This window comes from Dermacentor andersoni, chromosome 1 (genome assembly GCF_023375885.2).
Source record: "Dermacentor andersoni chromosome 1, qqDerAnde1_hic_scaffold, whole genome shotgun sequence".
NCBI classification, from domain to species: Eukaryota; Metazoa; Arthropoda; class Arachnida; order Ixodida; family Ixodidae; genus Dermacentor; species Dermacentor andersoni.
In genome coordinates, this window is record NC_092814.1 from 46,959,719 (window position 1) to 46,979,305 (window position 19,587).

Sequence of the window (19,587 nt, forward strand, 5' to 3'; positions counted from 1 at the left end):
CACCTGTTCTTGGTACACAGTTACGGATCCGTAAACTTCGCGCTTCGACTGTTGTGACAGTTAGCAATGTTAGGGGATTTTTCTAAAAAAAAAAATGCAGGCCATAAATTGAAATTCTAGTTGCTAGAGTCTCTAGCATTTTACATTTTCCCTAAAATGCAACAAGTTCCATTCAAATTTGTCTGGCGGTTGTCTCATAAAAGCGTTTTCGCGTTTTACATGCATTTGAATAGGGAAATGAGAGCTGGCCTCGAGCTAACGCTCCCTCTTAAGTTCTAGACCACCTGCTGTGGCAATAAGCTGTACAGGTCTTCTAACACGGCTACACCTAATTCGAGAGCTATATCAGAGAAAAATAGAAAGCACTTACCTTTCTGTTGCGGGATCAGCTTCCTTATGGCTATGCAATCAAGCGCACCTTTTCGCCAAATGTTATACCGTTGGCACAGCAGCCAGACTGCAAGTCTAAAGCCGTCAATTCACAGGTCTGCAAGTTCGACGATATACTTACGATACAGAATAGTCTGCTTGAAGGCAGGAATTATTCTTTTATTTTTTTTTCTTAACGTTTGGGAGGAAGCTGATCGTGCGCTTTCGTTTTCCAGAGGCACACGGTGCCAGCTTTTGCTTCGTGCATTGGCGTGGTTTACTTTCTTGGTGAACCCGCTGCTTCTCTTGCCTGCCTTGTATTTACAGTCCCTGTATTTTCCCTTGCTTCAGGGAAAGGTGGTCAATCATATATTACGGGCCTTGTTGTAATGCGTAACCTAACCTCTTGTTAACCATCTTGTTAATCTTGGGCATTTTCCCCCTCGCGAGTAACGACCACGAAAGACCAGTGACGTTATATATACACTTTATTTCGTCATACCGGTGGCATAGATATATATGTACAATACAGAATTTACAATTCCGTGCAAGAGAATAGGCAACGCAAACGAACGACCACACGACAGCTTGAACGCAGTGCAAGAGAGAGACACCGAAATACATTCGTCACAGCTTGTCGCTATGTGTGTGTTTTGATAGACAGATAGGAAATTCATTCCCGACTGGCAGAGAGGGCGGCACGAGGAAGGCACGCCCCATTACTCTGCGCTGGGGAGCGTGGATGGGAGAGAGCCACGAGAGCTGACGGTGAGGAATGAGCGAGGGGCAGGATGCGCGCGCGTCTATGCGCCAGCAAGGGCTGTTATATTTCACTGCACTTTCTGAGCCACGTTCAGGCGAGAACAGCGCTAAGGACACGGGCTAAGGTGAAGGCAGGTAGAAAAGGACACGCTGCGTGCTTTCTATGTGCCTACACCCCCGTACTTGGAGCTGTTCCCGCCTGAATGTGAATAAGTAACCGACGCTTTCACGTTTCTGGACCAGTTCGCGAGAGTGCGGCGCGCGATGCTGCACGAGTTCGTGTTTCGCGAGTACAGCCCGTGCGCTTTGCAAACCGAGGATAAAAGCGCGGCGACGGACGAGCTCTGTCGTCTGCTGCGGGTGGTACCAAGTCCTTCCTTTTCTAAGGAATTCGCGCGCAGAGACACTTTTCATTATAGCAATAATCTCTGTCGTGGTAGTTACGTACTATACACAATGGCAACTGAGCGGTGATCTGTGGATGCTACGTTTTCGCGCGACGACGAATATTATGAGAAACCGATTCGAAATAAAGCAAAGTCATCCCTTTACAAGCCTTTACCAACGTTTTCTGGCAACCATCCAGACACCGAATTCGCATCCTCGTTCGCGCTAGAGTGAATGTCGTAACCACATCAGGAGAAATTTACGCCTGCGCACCACTAGCGCGGCGCCGTGTCTTCTTCTACCGACAGCTTGCAGGACGCCGGCGCTTTCAAAGTAGCGGAAGCCGGGAAACCATGAATTCGTACTGAACTGCTCCTGGCACGAAGTCAAATCGAAGGGCGCAGTGCAGGAGGCGCGCGCTGCACTCTCAAACGAGAATGGAGCTGCACTCCCTGAAACAGTGTAGAGAGTGTAGCTAAACCGAATGGACCTAATGAATGTGCGTCTATGGGTCAGCGTGCATGATAGGTAGACAGGAAATTGATTTAAAGGGACACTGAAGACAAACACCAAACCAGCTCAGTACGAAAATATTATTTGAAAAGCCTATTTTCATTCATTTAGCGGAAAAGGTTGATAATTACCAGAAAATATAAAGGCCGAACTTGACTTCTTAAATTTTGCGCCGAAACTTTGAGCGCCGGTACGCCGGTGTACGACGCGGATTTCAAAGTATATACTCGTATTTCTGTCGCTCCGGCGCAGGAAAAGTTTTCTAAGACTTACTAAGTTGTGTCATTCGGTTTCTCTAGAATTTACGAATACAAAACTTAACTTCATGTTCCTGTTTGGTGTCCCTTTAAGAAAGGCGGAGAGGACGGCCTGAGGCAGACTCTTCTAGCCTGCTACTTTGCGCGGGACAAGGGCAGAGAACGAGGGTTACGAGGAGGAGGACACAACACAATGTCTGTGAGCTAGTGCGTGCGCGCCTGTCTCTGTAACTACAGTGGGTGCTTCACGTGACCTGAACCAAGCTTTCATAAAGAAGTCGTAGATCTACAACTTGTCAAATGAAACTTATAAAACGAATGTTTAAATATTTGCACCCCCCCCCCCCCCCCCCAATTGAAGTCGGCTAACAACTAAACGCACTTCAACAAAATGTTCTGAGTAACCCAAGACAATTACGAACAACACGCCCTTGATCTCAATCGCCTAAGATGTAACATCCCCCCACCCCCATTTCTTTTTTATAAAACGAAAAGCTTGAGTCACGTTACGTAAAACACCTGGTATGTGTGTGTCTGTGTCAGCATGCGTGTGTGTGTGTGCCTGTCTGTATGTGTGCAGCTCGCAGAGCGGGAGTGACACACGAGAGTGTAGTACTGAGAAACACGTCGTCGGGCCGCCGTCCAGGACAAACCGGCTGTCGCCACCCACACCTCCGCACGATGCAGCTCAGGGTCTGGCACCGCGCCGAATGGGCCCGTGGGGCCGACCGGCTACAAACAATGACACCACTAACCACAGCAGAGAGCTTGGCGCCGACCACGCACGAAGAAGGCGAGCCGGCGCACGGAACAAGGGAACGGGGCAGGTTGAAACGGGGTTGGGCCGATATTTCTGCCGGCTCAGAAGACGCCGCCGCTACCGCGTGCCACACGTGCCCCGTAGCTTACCCAGACTCGCACCTGACGTCCGCTTAGCCGGGGTGCCCTTCAGTTCCGGGAAAGAGCACCGAACGCTGCCACCGGGTGATTGCGACCGTCCAAGTACACAAACAGGTCTCTCGCCGCGTCATAACATCGTCGAACGTGAAATGCTAGCGGGAAAACCGCCAACGCAGTACGTACTGCTACGTGCGCAACGTTGGAGCCTTCGCAACGGCCATTCATTGTGGATTCGCTGGCTATATAGGTAACGATTCGGGCAAGCGAGGCAAGAAGTGGCGCCATATTATGCAGAGTTGAACATTTTACGTTGAATATACGAATCTGCAGCACAAAACTGGGGCATAAATACCTTTCCGAGCACCGTTACATATGCTGCAAATCAAAACCAAAGTGTGTCGCGCTTGTAGTAGGTGCAGACCGAAGGGTCTCGACTGAGGCCCGAGCCAGCAGGGAAAAGCTGGAAAGTTTCAAAATCCTAACAATCGAGCAGCACTGGCAATGTTTAATAATCATCCCCTTGTGCACTGTCACTTTTCGTTTACTGTCTTTAAGCATTTAATGCGTTTAATTCACATATGCGTCAAGGTGGTGCGCGAAAGGAATTACAAAGCTTTCTTGGCCTGGCTTGCTTGTGCGGCGATTATTCGTATCCATACAGACTGCTTAGTCTGCTACATGATTGAAGCAGTACCATCAGCCTCGCATTCCGTTACATTTGCGTCTAATCATTTGGAGGATCTTATAGAGGGTACGAAGAATTGCGTTTACGTGAACAGCCTTATTTTTAAAGTTGTCTCACTACACCGGCAGTAGCACCAGAACTCTAGCTGAGACAGGGTCGTGCCGCGCACCCTGCAACCATCGACTAGGTGTCGCGGTTGCAAGTCGAAAAGAACGCCAAGTCGAGGGACAGTGAAACCAAGCGGCGCTGAAAGATGGTCATGGTGAGGCCCGGACGTACGAGCACAAGCGCGATCTAAGCCACCGCGAGCGAAGCGTCATAAAATAGCGAAGAAAGGAATGCTCGTCCCTGCGAAGAATCACAGATTCAGCGAGAAGTAATGCATAAAACAGGAAGAAAAATACCACTGTTAAAAGTGCAGGATAACACTGCGGTGCAAAAGGAATGGTTCAAAGCAAAAATAACAACAACAATAATAATAATAATAAAAAGCGAGAACCACGTTGAGGGGCGTTAAATGTGAAATCCACAAGAAGCGAACAGGAATGTTTTCAGCATTGCGATTGGTCGATGATGCGAACGTTGGAGGCGTATTGCGCGCTCGGCGGTTAAGAACAAAATCGGCAACGAAATATGTTTCTGCTGTGCATATGTGGAGTGTTGCTAAGGGCAAGGGCCAGAAATACGGCGAGTCCGAACAGTAAAATAAACAAACAGATTAGATGGCTGCCGCGTGGGAGAGAGGTCCAGCATGGAGTGAACAAGGCCACAAGCCAGCACGAATGCTGGCTTATGGCGCCGAACCGTAGGAGACTTATCGTATTTTTGATGCGCACGTGTGCTTCGAAGAAAGCAAGGTGGCGGCTGGAGCGCACTAAACTTCGCTCATGGAAACGAGCCACGCACGCGACTTATCACAGACCAATGGTGACGAATATGCATCGCTGTCCGAATACCGCTCCTGAAGGCCCGTTAATTAGTAGCGGCGCAATGCCTGCAGCGAACTGCCTTTCCTGCCTCACAGCTGTCTCACACTGCCGTTGCTGCCATCGCGAGGTGTTGCTCTGCACAGCGCGATATCGACTGCGAGATGCCGACCACGGGTTGGCGTGCAAAGAGCCGAGTTACGCCAGCTGCACGCTCATATAATACTTGCGATAACGAAATCAAGTATCTGTGGAAAAGGTGATCAGTGACATTACTGGGGGGGCCACATCCACAGCCTGATTGTTGTACTGCTCCACACTAGCACTAGCAGCTTTTTCTTTATTATTTTCAGTTCCAAACTAAGAAGAGTAAAATAGACAAGCGGAGCAATATTATTTATTTACGACCTATTCAAAGATAGCAGGAAAAGACGATAGCGTTATTACAACGCGACTAAATATGGAGAGAACGTATTGAAGTGAATTTCAGTACTACGCAACAAAATATCAGATGGTGCGTTTTGGAGATCAGATAATATAGCTTATCAGCGCACCTAGAAGGATTGTAGTTTTCCTCACATGAAACAAATGCGAAAAGGACAAAAGCGTGTCATCAATTAAGGTTCTGCGTCCATTAAGGCGCAACGTCATCACATTTTGTGTGGGAGTGCGGTAAAGTGTAACTGCGGTGGAAGGCTGCTGTTCATCAAATGAACAAGTTTTAGATTAACGAGAGTTCATCTATAGATGAACAACTTGTGTATACCTTGCGCATTCCTACGAAACCGCTATACCAGCTATGCCCTGTACTGTGCGGCCTTTCAGCGTGCGCGGAGGCTTTGCGTGAGATGGTGCCATTAAAAAAAAAAAAAGAGTGCTTTTCAGTTGCGACGTGCTACTGCAGTTGGGGTTTCGAAACAGCGACAAATAACATCATCAACAATGAAGACAACAACAACAACAACAACAAGTCAGAACCTAGCTTGTCGCCTCATCTCGCCACCATTAATAACTCGCTGCAGTGCACGCCAAACGAAGCTCCAATCGGACCGCAGTGATACAGTGCTTGTGGTGATCAGCTCTGACAATCACTTTGTAGAAAGCTCAGTCGACGTAGGGAAGTGCACACGGTCTCACCTCCGAGGGAGCGTTTGGTTCCACACCCACGGTAGCAGCTCGTCAGCGGAAACGCTTCTTGCCTGACCGAGCCTTAGCGTCCCGCTCACTTGACCTGGTCGGCAAAATAGACCCCTAAGAACGCGCTGATGAAGGCACTCGTACGTGTGTCGACTCTTGCGTGCGTCGTCTTGAGTGGCGCTTTTTTCGTGGAGGAACTCTCGCTAGCCTGGCCTGATCTTATAAATTGCTTCGAAGACGAGCCTGTTTGAGCTGCTTTGGCCGCCTCGTCCCGACTCTTCTGCGTAGCGCTTGCGTGCATTTCAATCGCGAAGCGATGAGGGAAAAATAAAATAAAAACGGAGTTTGTGTGTCAGACGCAGAGGGCTATTACGTTGGCTTTGTCGCAAACAATACTACACAAATGAACACAACGCACTTGGATGCTATCGTTCTTGTGAGCATCGTTTGTAGAAGAATGACCGTAGCATTCCGATGTACAGTGCTAAGGTGAAAACCTAAGGGCAACATACTCGGGCAGGAGCTAATGCACTGTGCAGTTTTTGGATCTTTCTTGCGGGAAGGCTTCCGCTGCGCGAAAGGAAACTAGCCAGTTTTAGAAAATAAAAGCACGAAATAAAGACGATTTTTAAACGCGGCAGAATGCATCGGCTACTAAGACACAGCTAATCCTTTGTACATAACAGTGCTCGGTTGATACTATATCAGTCGAGAGACGTATTGCGTCTGCATAACTAAAGAAATAATTCTGATTACGAAAGTGATTTCATGTTTTCTCAACTACCCAAATTATTCATATCCCTCTGCATCTAGGTGAGATACGTGCAACTTATGACGGAGCCTACGTACAAAATTCAGAATAAAAGAGACGGTACGTCGTCTTCAGCGCTATACGTATGTGCTAAGTTTAGTGGAGGTCAATCCAGAATATTACGATTAGTTGACGAAAACTACAACGCTCGTAGATTTGATGACATCTTGGCCATACTTTCATAATGCGAACTAAAGGAACTCCTGCCGTGCCACTGCCTTCGTGAAGGGAATCTCAGCTCCACAGTAAAGTGCCATGAAACACTTAGGGCCATGATTTTACATCTAACGCGGCTTTCTACTTCTTTTTACCTCTTTGTGTCGTGGCTTGTTGCTTAGATATATGCACGTTTATTCGCTACATTTGACCAATGTGAGAAACGAAGGTGGTCAGTCTCACCATTTGCTTGGCTTGAATGCTTCGTCCTTCATTGATACGCTTTTATCTGACGTTTAATATGCCCTTAGTCAATGCGCAGACGTAGATGATAGTAAATCACTAAACGGATACATTATACAAAGACAGACATGAGCAGCCCTAAGCGGCTTTTCAAGCGCTACATTTCCTATTCATATGAAGCATGTCAGCTTTTAATTGTCTGTACAACCGATATCCATACAAATGTTTTCGTAGTAATTAGTATCAGAAATCAAGACGCGAAAACATGTTGGGAGTCTCGCTGAAGCCAAACAGCTTTCAGTATAAGCTCAGTAATTGCAAGATTGCGGTTCGTGGGTTGTAAGATAGGCTATTGATTAAAAAAAAGAAGAGCTGCTACACCTGCTAAACGATGTTAACGTAAGTGCTATTTTGGTATAGGAAGTTAAAGCGCCGTGCTTTGCTAATCGCTTAAGATATGTTTGTTTATACTGCGATAATGGTCGACATCACAGTGGTCTTTACTATCCGGTAGCGTACAGTGTGGATCACACACACGGCGAACTCACTTAAGCCTAGAGAGTGTTCATGAGATGACTTCGCGGGCGACTCACCACAATTATTTACTATGATGGCTCAGTCATGAGACGCTTAAGCAGACAAGTCCATGAGAATAGCTTGTCGGGCGAGCTTAAACATAGTTTTGAGCAGGCGAACGCCAGCGAGCAACTTTGTACAATTAACCTTACTTTAAACTTTGTCTCTCCCTCTCAGGTTTTTCGTCTCCTTTTCTGTTTGCTGGCATTTCCCCGCTCAAAAGCAGACAGGCTGTGCCGTATAAAAAGTTACGGCGCGAGAAACTACGAAAACAAGGACTTTAGGAGCAGACAGTCAAAGCTCTAGTTCTATCATGGCATTTCGCCCAAGGACACGACAATAATAAACTGCTACTCCTATACATTTCTAATCTATCCTGCATAATATTTCCAAGTATGCGAATAATGCCAAATCCTAGCATTTACTCCGAATGACCTGTGTTTGATGAACGTTTTTTGGTCAGATACTTGTTGCTCATAAACGTACTTCTTTACACTGAGTGTCAGCCGATCCCCATGTCCTTGTCATGACGATGTTACTCAAGAATGCTTGTCCGCGATTTTAACCAGGCTTGATTGCCTGCCTAACGAAAACAACGACGGCCACCGGCGTACCATGACAGCGTGCCTAAAGTCAACCCGCGATAAATAGTTTGCCTGCCTTTTACAAAGTCAACTAGCCGTCTCATACGTCAGCCGCCTTGATGATGTCCCCTACATAACTGGCACCTACAGAGTGTGTTCTTTGCGTACGACATAACTGCCTCATTAACAAGCCTACTGCATTTTCTAGATAAGGTATGTTTCACGCTGAGATTAGGCACGAGTCACTATACAGGTGTCTGTTAAAAAATCGAAAAATTTCCCACATTAGATGGCGCGTCAGAAAACAAGCAAGTTAAAGACCCAGAATGATATATTTTTTGAGCCACGCTCTCGGCTTTTAACATTTATTTATGGAAGGTTAGTTAAATCCCACGTGAAAGGGCAGTACAACCTAACGTAGAATAACTCAATCGCTCTTTAACTCGCCATTTTTAACCTGCGCTTTAATTTGGTACCACCTTTGAACTTCTGGGAGAAAGAGTGTGCACTCCTAACTCTCCTACAGTGTCACTTTCAAGCACAGACTGAGGGTATTGGTGTGGACAGTGTGTTTATGCCTCTTACGTTGTTTCACTCTAATATGCAGTGACATAGTAGCCGCAGAGATAGTTCAATTCATTCACACTGTTCTCGTGAGGTTCGCATATTTCAATATTTCTGCTCAGGTTCACGCACGTGCAAATTTTACGCGTTTCGTGGCCTTCGCCTAATCTGGAATCCACTCACACTTTGTAAACTTTTCTAAATGTAGCAAGAACGTTAACAGCATTTATGTCCCGTATCTATGCTATCAACTTCGTTCGGACATCTTAACTGCTTACCATCTGATCTAGGATGTTATAGCAGCATAAGATGTCAGGATTACGCTCGCGTTTCTTTGCCGTGCTGCTTAAATATGCATAAAAGCTTATTCGTTCTTCACCATAGCGCCATAGCCATTATTACAAAAAGAAAGTAAAACAAACTGTGGCATTCGTATTTCAATGCCCGATCATTGACACGACAGACGACGCGAGAAATGCACAGCCTCTAGTGAAGCTGCAACAATATTCCGACAGGTATACGCAGTAGTTTCCTATCAGTATTACACAGCGTACATTGCATGTAAGTATAACTTGTTTTTGCGCCTTAATCGCGCCTCTTATCGCTCTAGGATATTATTGTTTCGCAGTTAATTGTCATTGGTGTTATTTGCTCCATGGCACGCGCTATTATCCCGCCTATTCAAGCCAGCCCCGTCCAATGCCTTGAAGCGGTGAACGTTTAAGCATCCCTTTAGTAAAGCAGTCAGTAAACAAAGACTTCTCAGTGGGCACCGCTCTCGTTCCAGCTCAGGGCCCTTGCCGTACTAAGGCAAGGAGCCAATCAACGATTGCCATTTGCTCTTCCTCTCTTTCTCTCTATTATAGACGTCACACGACCAGTGGCACGTGCGCACCACGGAGTGTCGGCAAGGAGCCAAGTGGGGCCTGCGGCAGCGGCTGACTTTATACACGAGCGAGCCGAGTGGCATACACTGCTCAGGTAGGGTTGAAAAGTACGTTGGTGGAGAGACCTTACGGCGCCCTAAGGAGTCGCTTACTGTAAGGTCGGAGAAAGGAGACATCAACGGCAACACACGTGACGAGAATAGCACGCTCTGAAAGACTTGTCATTCAGTCAGGCCTTTGAAACACTGAGCTACAGGATGCCTTTGACAGGTCGAGGTACTGCAAGTTGCGCAACTGAAGATGCGAGATTCCAAGCCCGATCTTCGCTCCCTCCGCCACCACGAGAAGGCAGCGCGGAGGGCCCTTCCCCTCCCGTCCCGAAAGCCCTCCCCACCGACGTTATTCCCACCGAGACACACCGGAAAAGCACAGACTACAACGTACACACCTCTCACTTGGATTTCGCCGAGCCCAGACAGCACTGCGCACCGAAGCCTTGCGGTGTGTGGTGCGGAACAAGCAAACAGAAGGAGGAAAAAAAAAAAACCCATGGCGGATGGGTTGAAGTACTGAGTGCTGTCACTGCTGTGGCGATGAGTCTTGGACAACCCAAGTCCCCAAGAAGCTCACCACGTAAAATATATAGACTTCTTGGAGAAAAAAAACAAAAAGAGAAAACAAAACAGCAGCGGTGTATGATACAAAGACACGGATAACATTCGGTGCAACGGCACACCTGATGATGTTTGTGGATGGGAACAACTTGGGCAGCTTATTAAATACGGTCACACGCACACGGACGAAGAAGAAGAGGAGAACCGCGTAGCCGGGGCTCTTGGCAGAGAAAATACTCTTTTGGTCTGACGAGGGCGGCGCGCCTTCTCGTACGCTCCCTGCCAGAGAGGGACCAAGAAGAGGGGCCGCCCAGTCAACAACGGTTTGCGCGATAGAATGCGTCGTGTAAATATAGAATATGTATATGTACATACATTAATATATATTTATATAGATAGGCTCGCGGATGTGTGCACGCGGCCCTCTAGCAACAAGTGACGCGCGCGTGCGATCAGAGGCAGTCGAGCCAACAACAGGGCGTTGGCGGGGCCCCCGTATGACTAGTGTGTGTGTGTGTGCGCGCGCGCGCTGTTTCAGATGGCCGGAGGAGCACCAAGCGCCGGCGCGCTTCAGTCGCGCTGGATTGTCCGGCCGCGCACCCGAGGAAGGCCGTTGAACACCCACGTGGTGGAGGGGCTGGCGCACGGCGGCTGCCAGCCCGCAGCTCGAAATGCACGCGCGCCGGTCAGCGCCACACCTTGAGTTTGCGGAAGGAGATCTTTCGCAGGCGCGCCGCCATGGCGGCCGGAGGCGCGTCGTCGTCGGACAGCGTCTCGCCCTCGCTGTGCACCTGGCGGGGCTCGTGGGTCTCGCGGCTCGTGCACGGCTCGCGAGCAGAGGACGCTCCTCCGGCCACCGCCGAACGCACCGGCGACTGCTTCGGCGACGGGCACGACTTGTCACGCTCTGCGACCAGAGGCGCAGCTCGTATACACACGGAGCGCACGCCACCTTCGCATAAGCAGTGCAACGTTTGCTCGCAGTGTTAGTCTGCTTATGGTTCCACTTGAGACATGCTGCGATCTGTGCTGCGAGAAAGCACTGCCGCAATTTCCACTTAGGACATCGCTATTTTGCCCTCCGTATCATTATCGCTTAGTGCACCCGCTTCTGTTCTTTTGTAGTTTCGCTTCCCAAACGCGATCTTTCTACAATGCTTGGCGGCGGGCAACTCTGCTCACCTTTGGATTTAATTGAGCTGCGTAGACGACTGAGGCGATAAAAGCTGGAGCTTTTAGGGGCGTTCATCTTTCGCCGTTCACTCAAGCCCTGAAACAAAACAAGAAGCGATATTTTTTTAAACGCTCGAACCACGCTACCGCACAAGCTCCATAGGCACGATGCAATGGCGAATGCTAAAAAGTTGCGGCGCCTTCTGGGCGCAGTTCCCTTGCCTCGTTTCGCTCCCTCAGTTCGAACCATCCGCGGGCCTTCCACTGGGCCTGCACCTCGTAGACGTTCTCGTCGTCGAAAAGGGTGCGTCGACCGCGGCTGAGGCCCCGGCGTCGGACCGAAGAGCCGGCCGTCGGCGCGGTTTCGGTCAGTGGAGACGGGTACTCCATCTGCTCCACGAGCACAAAGTTGCTTGGGTCCTCCGCGCGCCGGGCCTTCATCAGAGCCTGCGAATACAAGGCATTGAAGACCTCGATCATTATTGTTGTTGTTTTACAGTAATTCGAAAGTACCAGGAGCCGGCGGTCAAAACGGCGTACTGTGTGCTTCTGTACGTACGCATTGTCACCAATGAGAACATGCGCACGTGCATCGGTGCCGAGAGCGATCTTCGCGCACTACCATATTACGGAGTGATCATTTACTCTGAAAAAAAAAATAGTTTACACCCTTTGGGTTGTATATTTGCCACACAACTATAACGGTCATCTGTCTTGCTTGCGTTTCCTTTCTTGGAAACGCTGCGCTCGCCACTTTCTTGTCGAGAATGCTCTGTCATGGTGATAACTCGCATGCCGTTCGTGACTTGGAAGTACCGGGCTCGCAGCTTTAAAGAAAGGAAATGCGCGCAAGACAGATGACGATTATTGTTGTGTGGCAAATATACGTCCCAAAGGGCGTAACTGTTTTTTAGTGCTAAGTCTTACAGAAATTTTATAAATCACCTGTGGCAGATAGCATAATTCTACTCCTTGAGCTGGATTATTAATAGAAGCGGTCATGCACGAGAAATTTAAACACATATTCAACTACTTAACAAAATTCTTACTTAACTTTTAAATTAATTAATTCACGGCACAGATTGAAATTTACGGATTGCAGCCGGTGAGTTCGCAAAGCGTATCCACTTAGAATTATATTTCAGGATGACACTAGTTTCGAAATAGTCATTGCCAAAGTGTGCGACTAAACAGATGGGCGTTCCAGTTACATTTGTGTTCGATGCATATAAAAACGTCTTGTTAAAAAAATTATCGCAGTTTCGCCTGACAGGCGCAGCATCGATTGCGATAGTTTTGTCAGGCATGTAAATTCGTAAACATTCGCTTACTAACTAAATTAACAAGCATGGTGCCACGCGCGCACAGGCAGACAAACAGATCTCACTCGATAAGCGCGGACACTCGCTGTGCAAACGCTGGCGTGAAGAAGGGCGGCAGAAGCAGCGAGCGAAGTGACCTTCGTGCTGCCTCTCGCTTCAACGCTAATTGGCGAGAACACGGCGCACACGAGGCTATGAACGTGCGGTTCATCTAGACTCTGTACTCATCGCAGACCGCTTTCAAGATAGTGCCCTTAGCCGCACCATACGCAGCAGCCGCCGGAGTAGAATGGTCAGTCAGACGCAGTAATTGTTGTGGTTACTGGCCTTTTTTCTTTGTGAAACGAAATTATTGACTGGAACTCCAATGCGTTTTGTCGGACGATCCTCAGCAATGTGAAAGAATGCAGCATTGAGGAGTGCTCACTGCAACAAGACATTTCGCCGCAGATCTCGAGGGCGTATTGTTCGAAAGTGGTGATAGGCACTGAATTTCTATCAAAAGGGTATATGCTTAATGCATACTGGATAGCTTCAATTATGCAATAACAAGCCGCCCTTACACCTATTAACTAAAAAGTTGATTAGTGAGAATTTCTTCAATAACTGTATTTTTGGCAATAATCTCGCATATTTTGATGCCCACTATTGTTATGAGTCTGAGGCAGCAAAATTATTATGTCTTCAGTCCGATATTTGTATTAATTAGAGGTAGTCGTCACTGGAGCACCTCGCAACATAGGAGTGGCTTATTAGTTACCTTTAGTAAAGACCGCCACTCGAGAGTCGAACTACCACGAAGTTCTCCTGGTTGATCTTGCATCGCAGGCTGTACGCCTCCTGCTCACACCAGCGTGAGTACTTATGGCTAACACAATGCTAGGTGAATCATCACCATCATCATCAGCATGGTTACACCCACTGCAGGGCAAAGGCCTCTCCCATACTTCTCCAACAACCCCGGTCATGTACTAATTGTGGCCATGTCGTCCCTGCAAACTTCTTAATCTCATCCGCCCACCTAACTTTCTGCCGCCCCCTGCTACGCTTCCCTTCCCTTGGAATCCAGTCCGTAACCTTTAATGACCATCGGTTATCTTCCCTTCTCATTACATGTCCTGCCCATGCCCATTTCTCTTTCTTGATTTCAACTAAGATGTCATTAACTCGCGTTTGTTCCCTTACCCAATCTGCTCTTTTCTTATTCCTTAACGTTACACCCATCATTCTTCTTTTCATAGCTCGTTGCGTCGTCCTCAATTTAAGTAGAACCCTTTTCGTAAGCCTCCAGGTTTCTGCCCCGTAGGTGAGTACTGGTAAGACACAGCTATTATACACTTTTCTCTTGAGGGATAATGGCAACCTGCTGTTCATGATCTGAGAATGCCTGCCAAACGCACCCCAGCCCATTCTTATTCTTCTGATTATTTCCGTCTCATGATGCGGATCCGCCGTCACTACCTGCCCTAAGTAGACGTATTCCCTTACCACTTCCAGTGCCTCGCTACCTATTGTAAATTGCTGTTCTCTTCCGAGACTGTTAAACATTACTTTAGTTTTCTGCAGATTAATTTTTAGACCCACTCTTCTGCTTTGCCTCTCCAGGTCAGTGAACATGCATTGCAATTGGTCCCCTGAGTTACTAAGCAAGGCAATATCATCAGCGAATCGCAGGTTACTAAGGTATTCTCCATCAACTTTTATCCTCAATTCTTCGCAATCCAGGTCTCTGAATACCTCCTTTAAACACGCTGTGAATAGCATTGGAGAGATCGTATCTCCCTGTCTGACGCCTTTCTTTATTGGGATTTTGTTGCTTTCTTTATGGAGGACTACGGTGGCTGTGAAGCCGCTGTAGATATCTTTCAGTATTTTTACATATGGCTCGTCTACACCCTGATTCCGCAATGCCTCCATGACTGCTGAGGTTTCGACTGAATCAAACGCTTTCTCGTAATCAATGAAAGCTATATATAATGGTTGGTTATATTCCGCACATTTCTCTATCACCTGATTGATAGTGTGAATATGGTCTATTGTTGAGTAGCCTTTACGGAATCCTGCCTGGTACTTTGCTTGACAGAAGTCTAAGGTGTTCCTGATTCTATTTGCGATTACCTTAGTAAATAGTTTGTAGGCAACTGACAGTAAGCTGATCGGTCTATAATTTTTCAAGTCTTTGGCGTCCCCTTTCTTATGGATTAGGATTATGTTAGCGTTCTTCCAAGATTCCGGTACGCTCGAGGTCATGAGGCATTGCGTATACAGGGTGGCCAGTTTCTCTAGAACAATCTGCCCACCATCCTTCAACAAATCTGCTGTTACCCAGATCCTCCCCAGCTGCCTTCCGCCTTTGCATAGCTCCCAAGGCTTTCTTTAGTTCTTCCGGCGTTACCTGTGGGATTTCGAATTCCTCTTGACTATTCTTTCTTCAATTATCGTCGTGGGTGCCACTGGTACTGTATAAATCTCTATAGAACTCCTCAGACACTTGAACTATGAATGCTTGATCTAGGTGAATGCTGCCCTAAAATGTATCCATTGCTGTTGGCTGGTACCGTGGCATGGGATTTAGCCTATCACCCGCCGTGGTTGCTCAGTGGCTATGGTGTTGGGCTCCTGAGCACGAGGTCGCGGGATCGAATCCTGGCCACGGCGGCCGCATTTCGATGGGGGCGAAATGCGAAAACACCCGTGTGCTTAGATTTAGGTGCACGTTAAAGAACCTCAGGTGGTCGAAATTTCCGGAGTCCTCCACTACGGCGTGCCTCATAATCAGAAAGTGGTTTTGGCACGTAAAACCCCATAATTTTTGATTTAGCCTATCATTGTTGTGTTTCTAACGTAGATGTCGAAATGGGAAAAGCTACAATTTCACCGCCACTGTGGGACAGTAAAGTACGAAGCTTAAACAAAGCGCATCGCTGGTCACGGGCTCAGCAAAATACAGCTTCCATGAACGTATTTGCAGTTTAGACGCGCATCGTGTCGGAGATACGAGAAATGCGCCGTTATATGATCGCGAAAGGACACGACGTCGTGTTTCAGTGGCTGCCTGGCCATTGCGGTATCTCCGGCAACGACCTCGCTGACGAAGCTGCTAGGAAAGCACACGAAGGAGCAACCCTTGTTACTGTACCTTTATCGCGGACTGACGCAGCCCAACACTTAAGCAAGCTAGCGCACCGTACGCCATTGGAGAAGTGGCACACACCTGAGTTCACTCAACATCGATTGCATTTCTTCGATCCATCTATGCAACTGCGGTAGTTACCAGGGCTTCCACGTAATGAGGAAACAATGCTGTGCCGCTTACGCTTGGGCGTCGCATTCACCAATGCATATACGTTTTTGATTGGCACGGCTGATAGCGCCGAGTGTATGCCTGCGGTGTCGAGGAAACTATAGAACATCTACTGTGCTACTGCCCATCTTTTGAAAATGAAAGACATGGCCTCTGCACAGCTCTCAATCAGTTAGATAGGAAGCCGTTCACCTTCCACAAGATCTTGGGACCATGGCGTCGCATATCGCAGCTACAGATAGCCACAAAAGCGCTGCTGCGATATTTGAAAGCTACCTGATGGAGTCAGCGTCTGTGATCAGGACTGAGTGACCGAATTATATCCCCAGTGGACTTTCTCTTCTGCTTTTAATCTTTCTGTCCCCTTTTCCCTTTTCCCAGTGTAGGGTAGCCAACCGGGCTCAGTCCTGGTTAACCTCCTTACCTTTCATTCATCATTTGCTCTCTCTTTCTCTCTCTAGACGCGCATTGAAACCGCGTTTTTTTTTTTTATTGCGATAAAGACTTGCCCTTAAGGCATAATTCTTGATGCGTATATGTGTATTATATGTGTGCTGTGAGGCCTGTGTTGTGTATGAATTGAAGCAGTGTTTTATGGAATCTGTTGTCATGTATCCAGCGGTCATAGCTGGTTTAAACAGCGCATTTGAGGTTTAATGTGCTCCTGATCTTCGCGCGCGCATTAAGATATAGAACGCAGTAGCTTAAGGAACACAGTATTAAACAAAGAATCGTGCGTGTGATAAGTACCAGATAATGCCCATTCCACACTTTTCGACATGGTCAAACAACAACGACAACAACAACGATAGGTGTTTTATAACTATGTAAGAGCTACCGCGGGGAAGGCGAGTGTACAGGTGAACGCCCAGCATAGAACCTAGCTGGTAGCGTGTATAGCCGTACCTGAGCAATAATATCCTGAGCAGTGCTGCTTATCGGAGCCTTCAGAATCGCGTACGGCTGGTCTGCGGACACATTGTAGACGCAGACCAAGTAGGTATCCTCGCCGTCGCTCCACTCTGTGAGGCCGCCCTCGCCGGAGTCCGCTTTGCGGCGCTCCTTGTTGCTCGAAGATTTGATGGTCGTCATCCACGCCCGTGTGCTCGGATCCTGCGCGTGGCACCAGACTCTCAATGGGCAAACTGCTGGCGGCATACGCACCAATTAAAGCTCGATCGCCGCAGATGAATGACCACAGAAGGCGCCCGTAAATTTAGTCGTTGACTACAAGGTTGCACTACACATTTGATAGCATTCTGGACATATACGCTGGTACATAGAACTGTACCCGAAAACACAATTAGTGTCTCAGCATTCAAAACGGCACCATCTCACTTGGCAACGCGGCTAGCAACTGTTGAGGTTACATACAATGCCGGAAATTTCTCCTTCGTTTGCGAAAATACTTCATTCGGGCAATTTCTTTCCGGATAGAAACCTAAAAGTAGTTCACGCATGATTCCCTGCGAGTACTTCATGCGCCCCAGCTGGATTTCTTTCCCCGCAACTCCCTGTAAAGCCGAGCTAACGGTGACTGCGCTGTGCGCGTCCCGTTCTTGTAAGAGCATCTGGTGCACTGCGACATGCGTACGTGCTCTCGCACGTCAGAAATATGTATGTTTTCCCGTTTACATAAGTACTTTATCGCTCAAGTTTTGCTCAAAAGGCTTCTATCCTTCCGCAAATGTTGTGAGTAACTTATAAGAGGAGTTGCTCACGTGACACGAAAGGCGAGGAAAAACCGCACAAACATTCTCTCCAGTGTCAAAGTAATAATTATATATCACTGAGTAAAAGCTGCAAATTTTTTCTTCAGAATTTTTCTCCTCAGAAAGAATAACACTAATGGTGCATCTCTGACTGGTTCCTACCGAGCACCATTTCGGCTTGCAGCGATGCGCAGTCCTATCGAGGCTGGAGCCAAAGAAAGCCTGCCCCTACCGAACGTGTTAAGTGCTCCCAGAGCAATCGGAGTAGCCACGTGATCGAGTTTCTGTCGGATCTTCGGCCGCGCTCCAAGGTTGGAGATGGGAGCGCCTCCGAGAGCTCTGAGCTGGAGCGTGGCGTTCTCAATGAGCGAGGCGAATGTGTTCCGTGCGCTCGATTTCAACCAGCTGAATGTAAATCGCCCCGCGAAAGCGCTCCAGGGCACTCTAAAGTGACCAGCCGAACGTTCCATAAATCAGGTTGTACTCGTTGATAACTTACTCCACGCTTTCCATGACATGGCTCGGCGGCAAATTATCACTTTTATTAGCGAAGCCAATGAGGTTAGTGCTACGTTTGCAGCACGTTCAGAGAGTGTACAAAAGTCGCTGTCCTGTGAGGTCACCGAAGCCGGTTTCAGGAATTGAAAGTCGACACTGTTCGTCACTCTTGCTCCATTTAAATTATGGGGTTTTATTTGCTAAAACCATTTTCTGATTATGAGGCACGCCGTAGTGAAGGACTCCGGAAATTTGGACCACTTGGGGTTCTTTAACGTGCACCTAAATCTAAGTACACGGGTGTTTTCGCATTTCGCCCCCATCGAAATGCAGCCGCCGGGGCCGGGATTCGATCCCGCGGCCTCGTGCTCAGCAGTCCAACACCATAGCCACTGAGCAACCACGGCGGGTATTGCTACATTTCCTTGCATACCAGAGCTTTATCGGTGAAAGGCTACCAGTCAGATGTCCCAAAAGTGCACTATACAAATGTAAGCATGCCGTGTGTTGCTTCATTTTGTGACTCTTCAATATTGAGTCCTAGCAGCGCGTTTCAAGGCTTCTATCCTTCCACAAATGTTGTGGGTAAGTTATAAGAGGAGTTGCTCACGTGACACGAAAGGCGAGGAAAAACCGCACAAACATTCTCTCCAGGGTCAAAGTAGTAATCATATATCTCTGAGTAAAAGCCGCAAATATTTTTTTAAACAGTTGCCGGTATGCCAAGGAACACAACTTTGGTTCACAGCTACCGTTGGCTTCTTATGATTCTGACTGATAAAATATAGGGGCCCTCGGTTTCCTTTCTTCTCGTTCACGGTATGACACGAATGACATGACATGACAAAAATGACGCGCATGACATGACATTCGTGTCATGCCATGTCTTGCACGTTATATGCATGGCATGACATGAATGACATCAATGCATGACACGCATGGTATGCTTGACATGCCAAGAATGACATAGCACATGGATGACATGCATGACATGACATAGACGTCATTATCACCATCGAAGCACGTGAGAGGAGCCCGGCTGCATACACGCCTCTTACATGACGCGTTTCGCCCTTGGCAATACGGGCTGTCGCTACACTGCTACATTTATTTATTTATTTATTTATTTATTTATTTATTTATTTATTTATTTATTTATTTATCGCTTTTACCTTGACATACGGCGCGCTATATAGGTCGTTTTGAA

General features: G+C 47.7%; 1 protein-coding gene across 1 annotated transcript in view; it reads right to left on the bottom strand.

Moving 5' to 3' along the window:
- Positions 1 to 839: 839 nt before the first annotated feature.
- LOC126543948 (1-phosphatidylinositol 4,5-bisphosphate phosphodiesterase epsilon-1-like) overlaps positions 840 to 19,587 on the bottom strand; it is a 212,706-nt gene continuing 193,958 nt past the window's right edge. Inside the window, exons 32-35 of the mRNA XM_072287433.1 lie at positions 17,077 to 17,283; positions 11,740 to 11,991; positions 11,554 to 11,641; positions 840 to 11,278 (exon numbers count right to left, since the gene is read on the bottom strand). Coding sequence (XP_072143534.1) covers positions 11,058 to 11,278; positions 11,554 to 11,641; positions 11,740 to 11,991; positions 17,077 to 17,283 — 768 coding nt within the window. The 3' untranslated portion in view covers positions 840 to 11,057. The remainder of the gene's footprint in view (positions 11,279 to 11,553; positions 11,642 to 11,739; positions 11,992 to 17,076; positions 17,284 to 19,587) is intronic.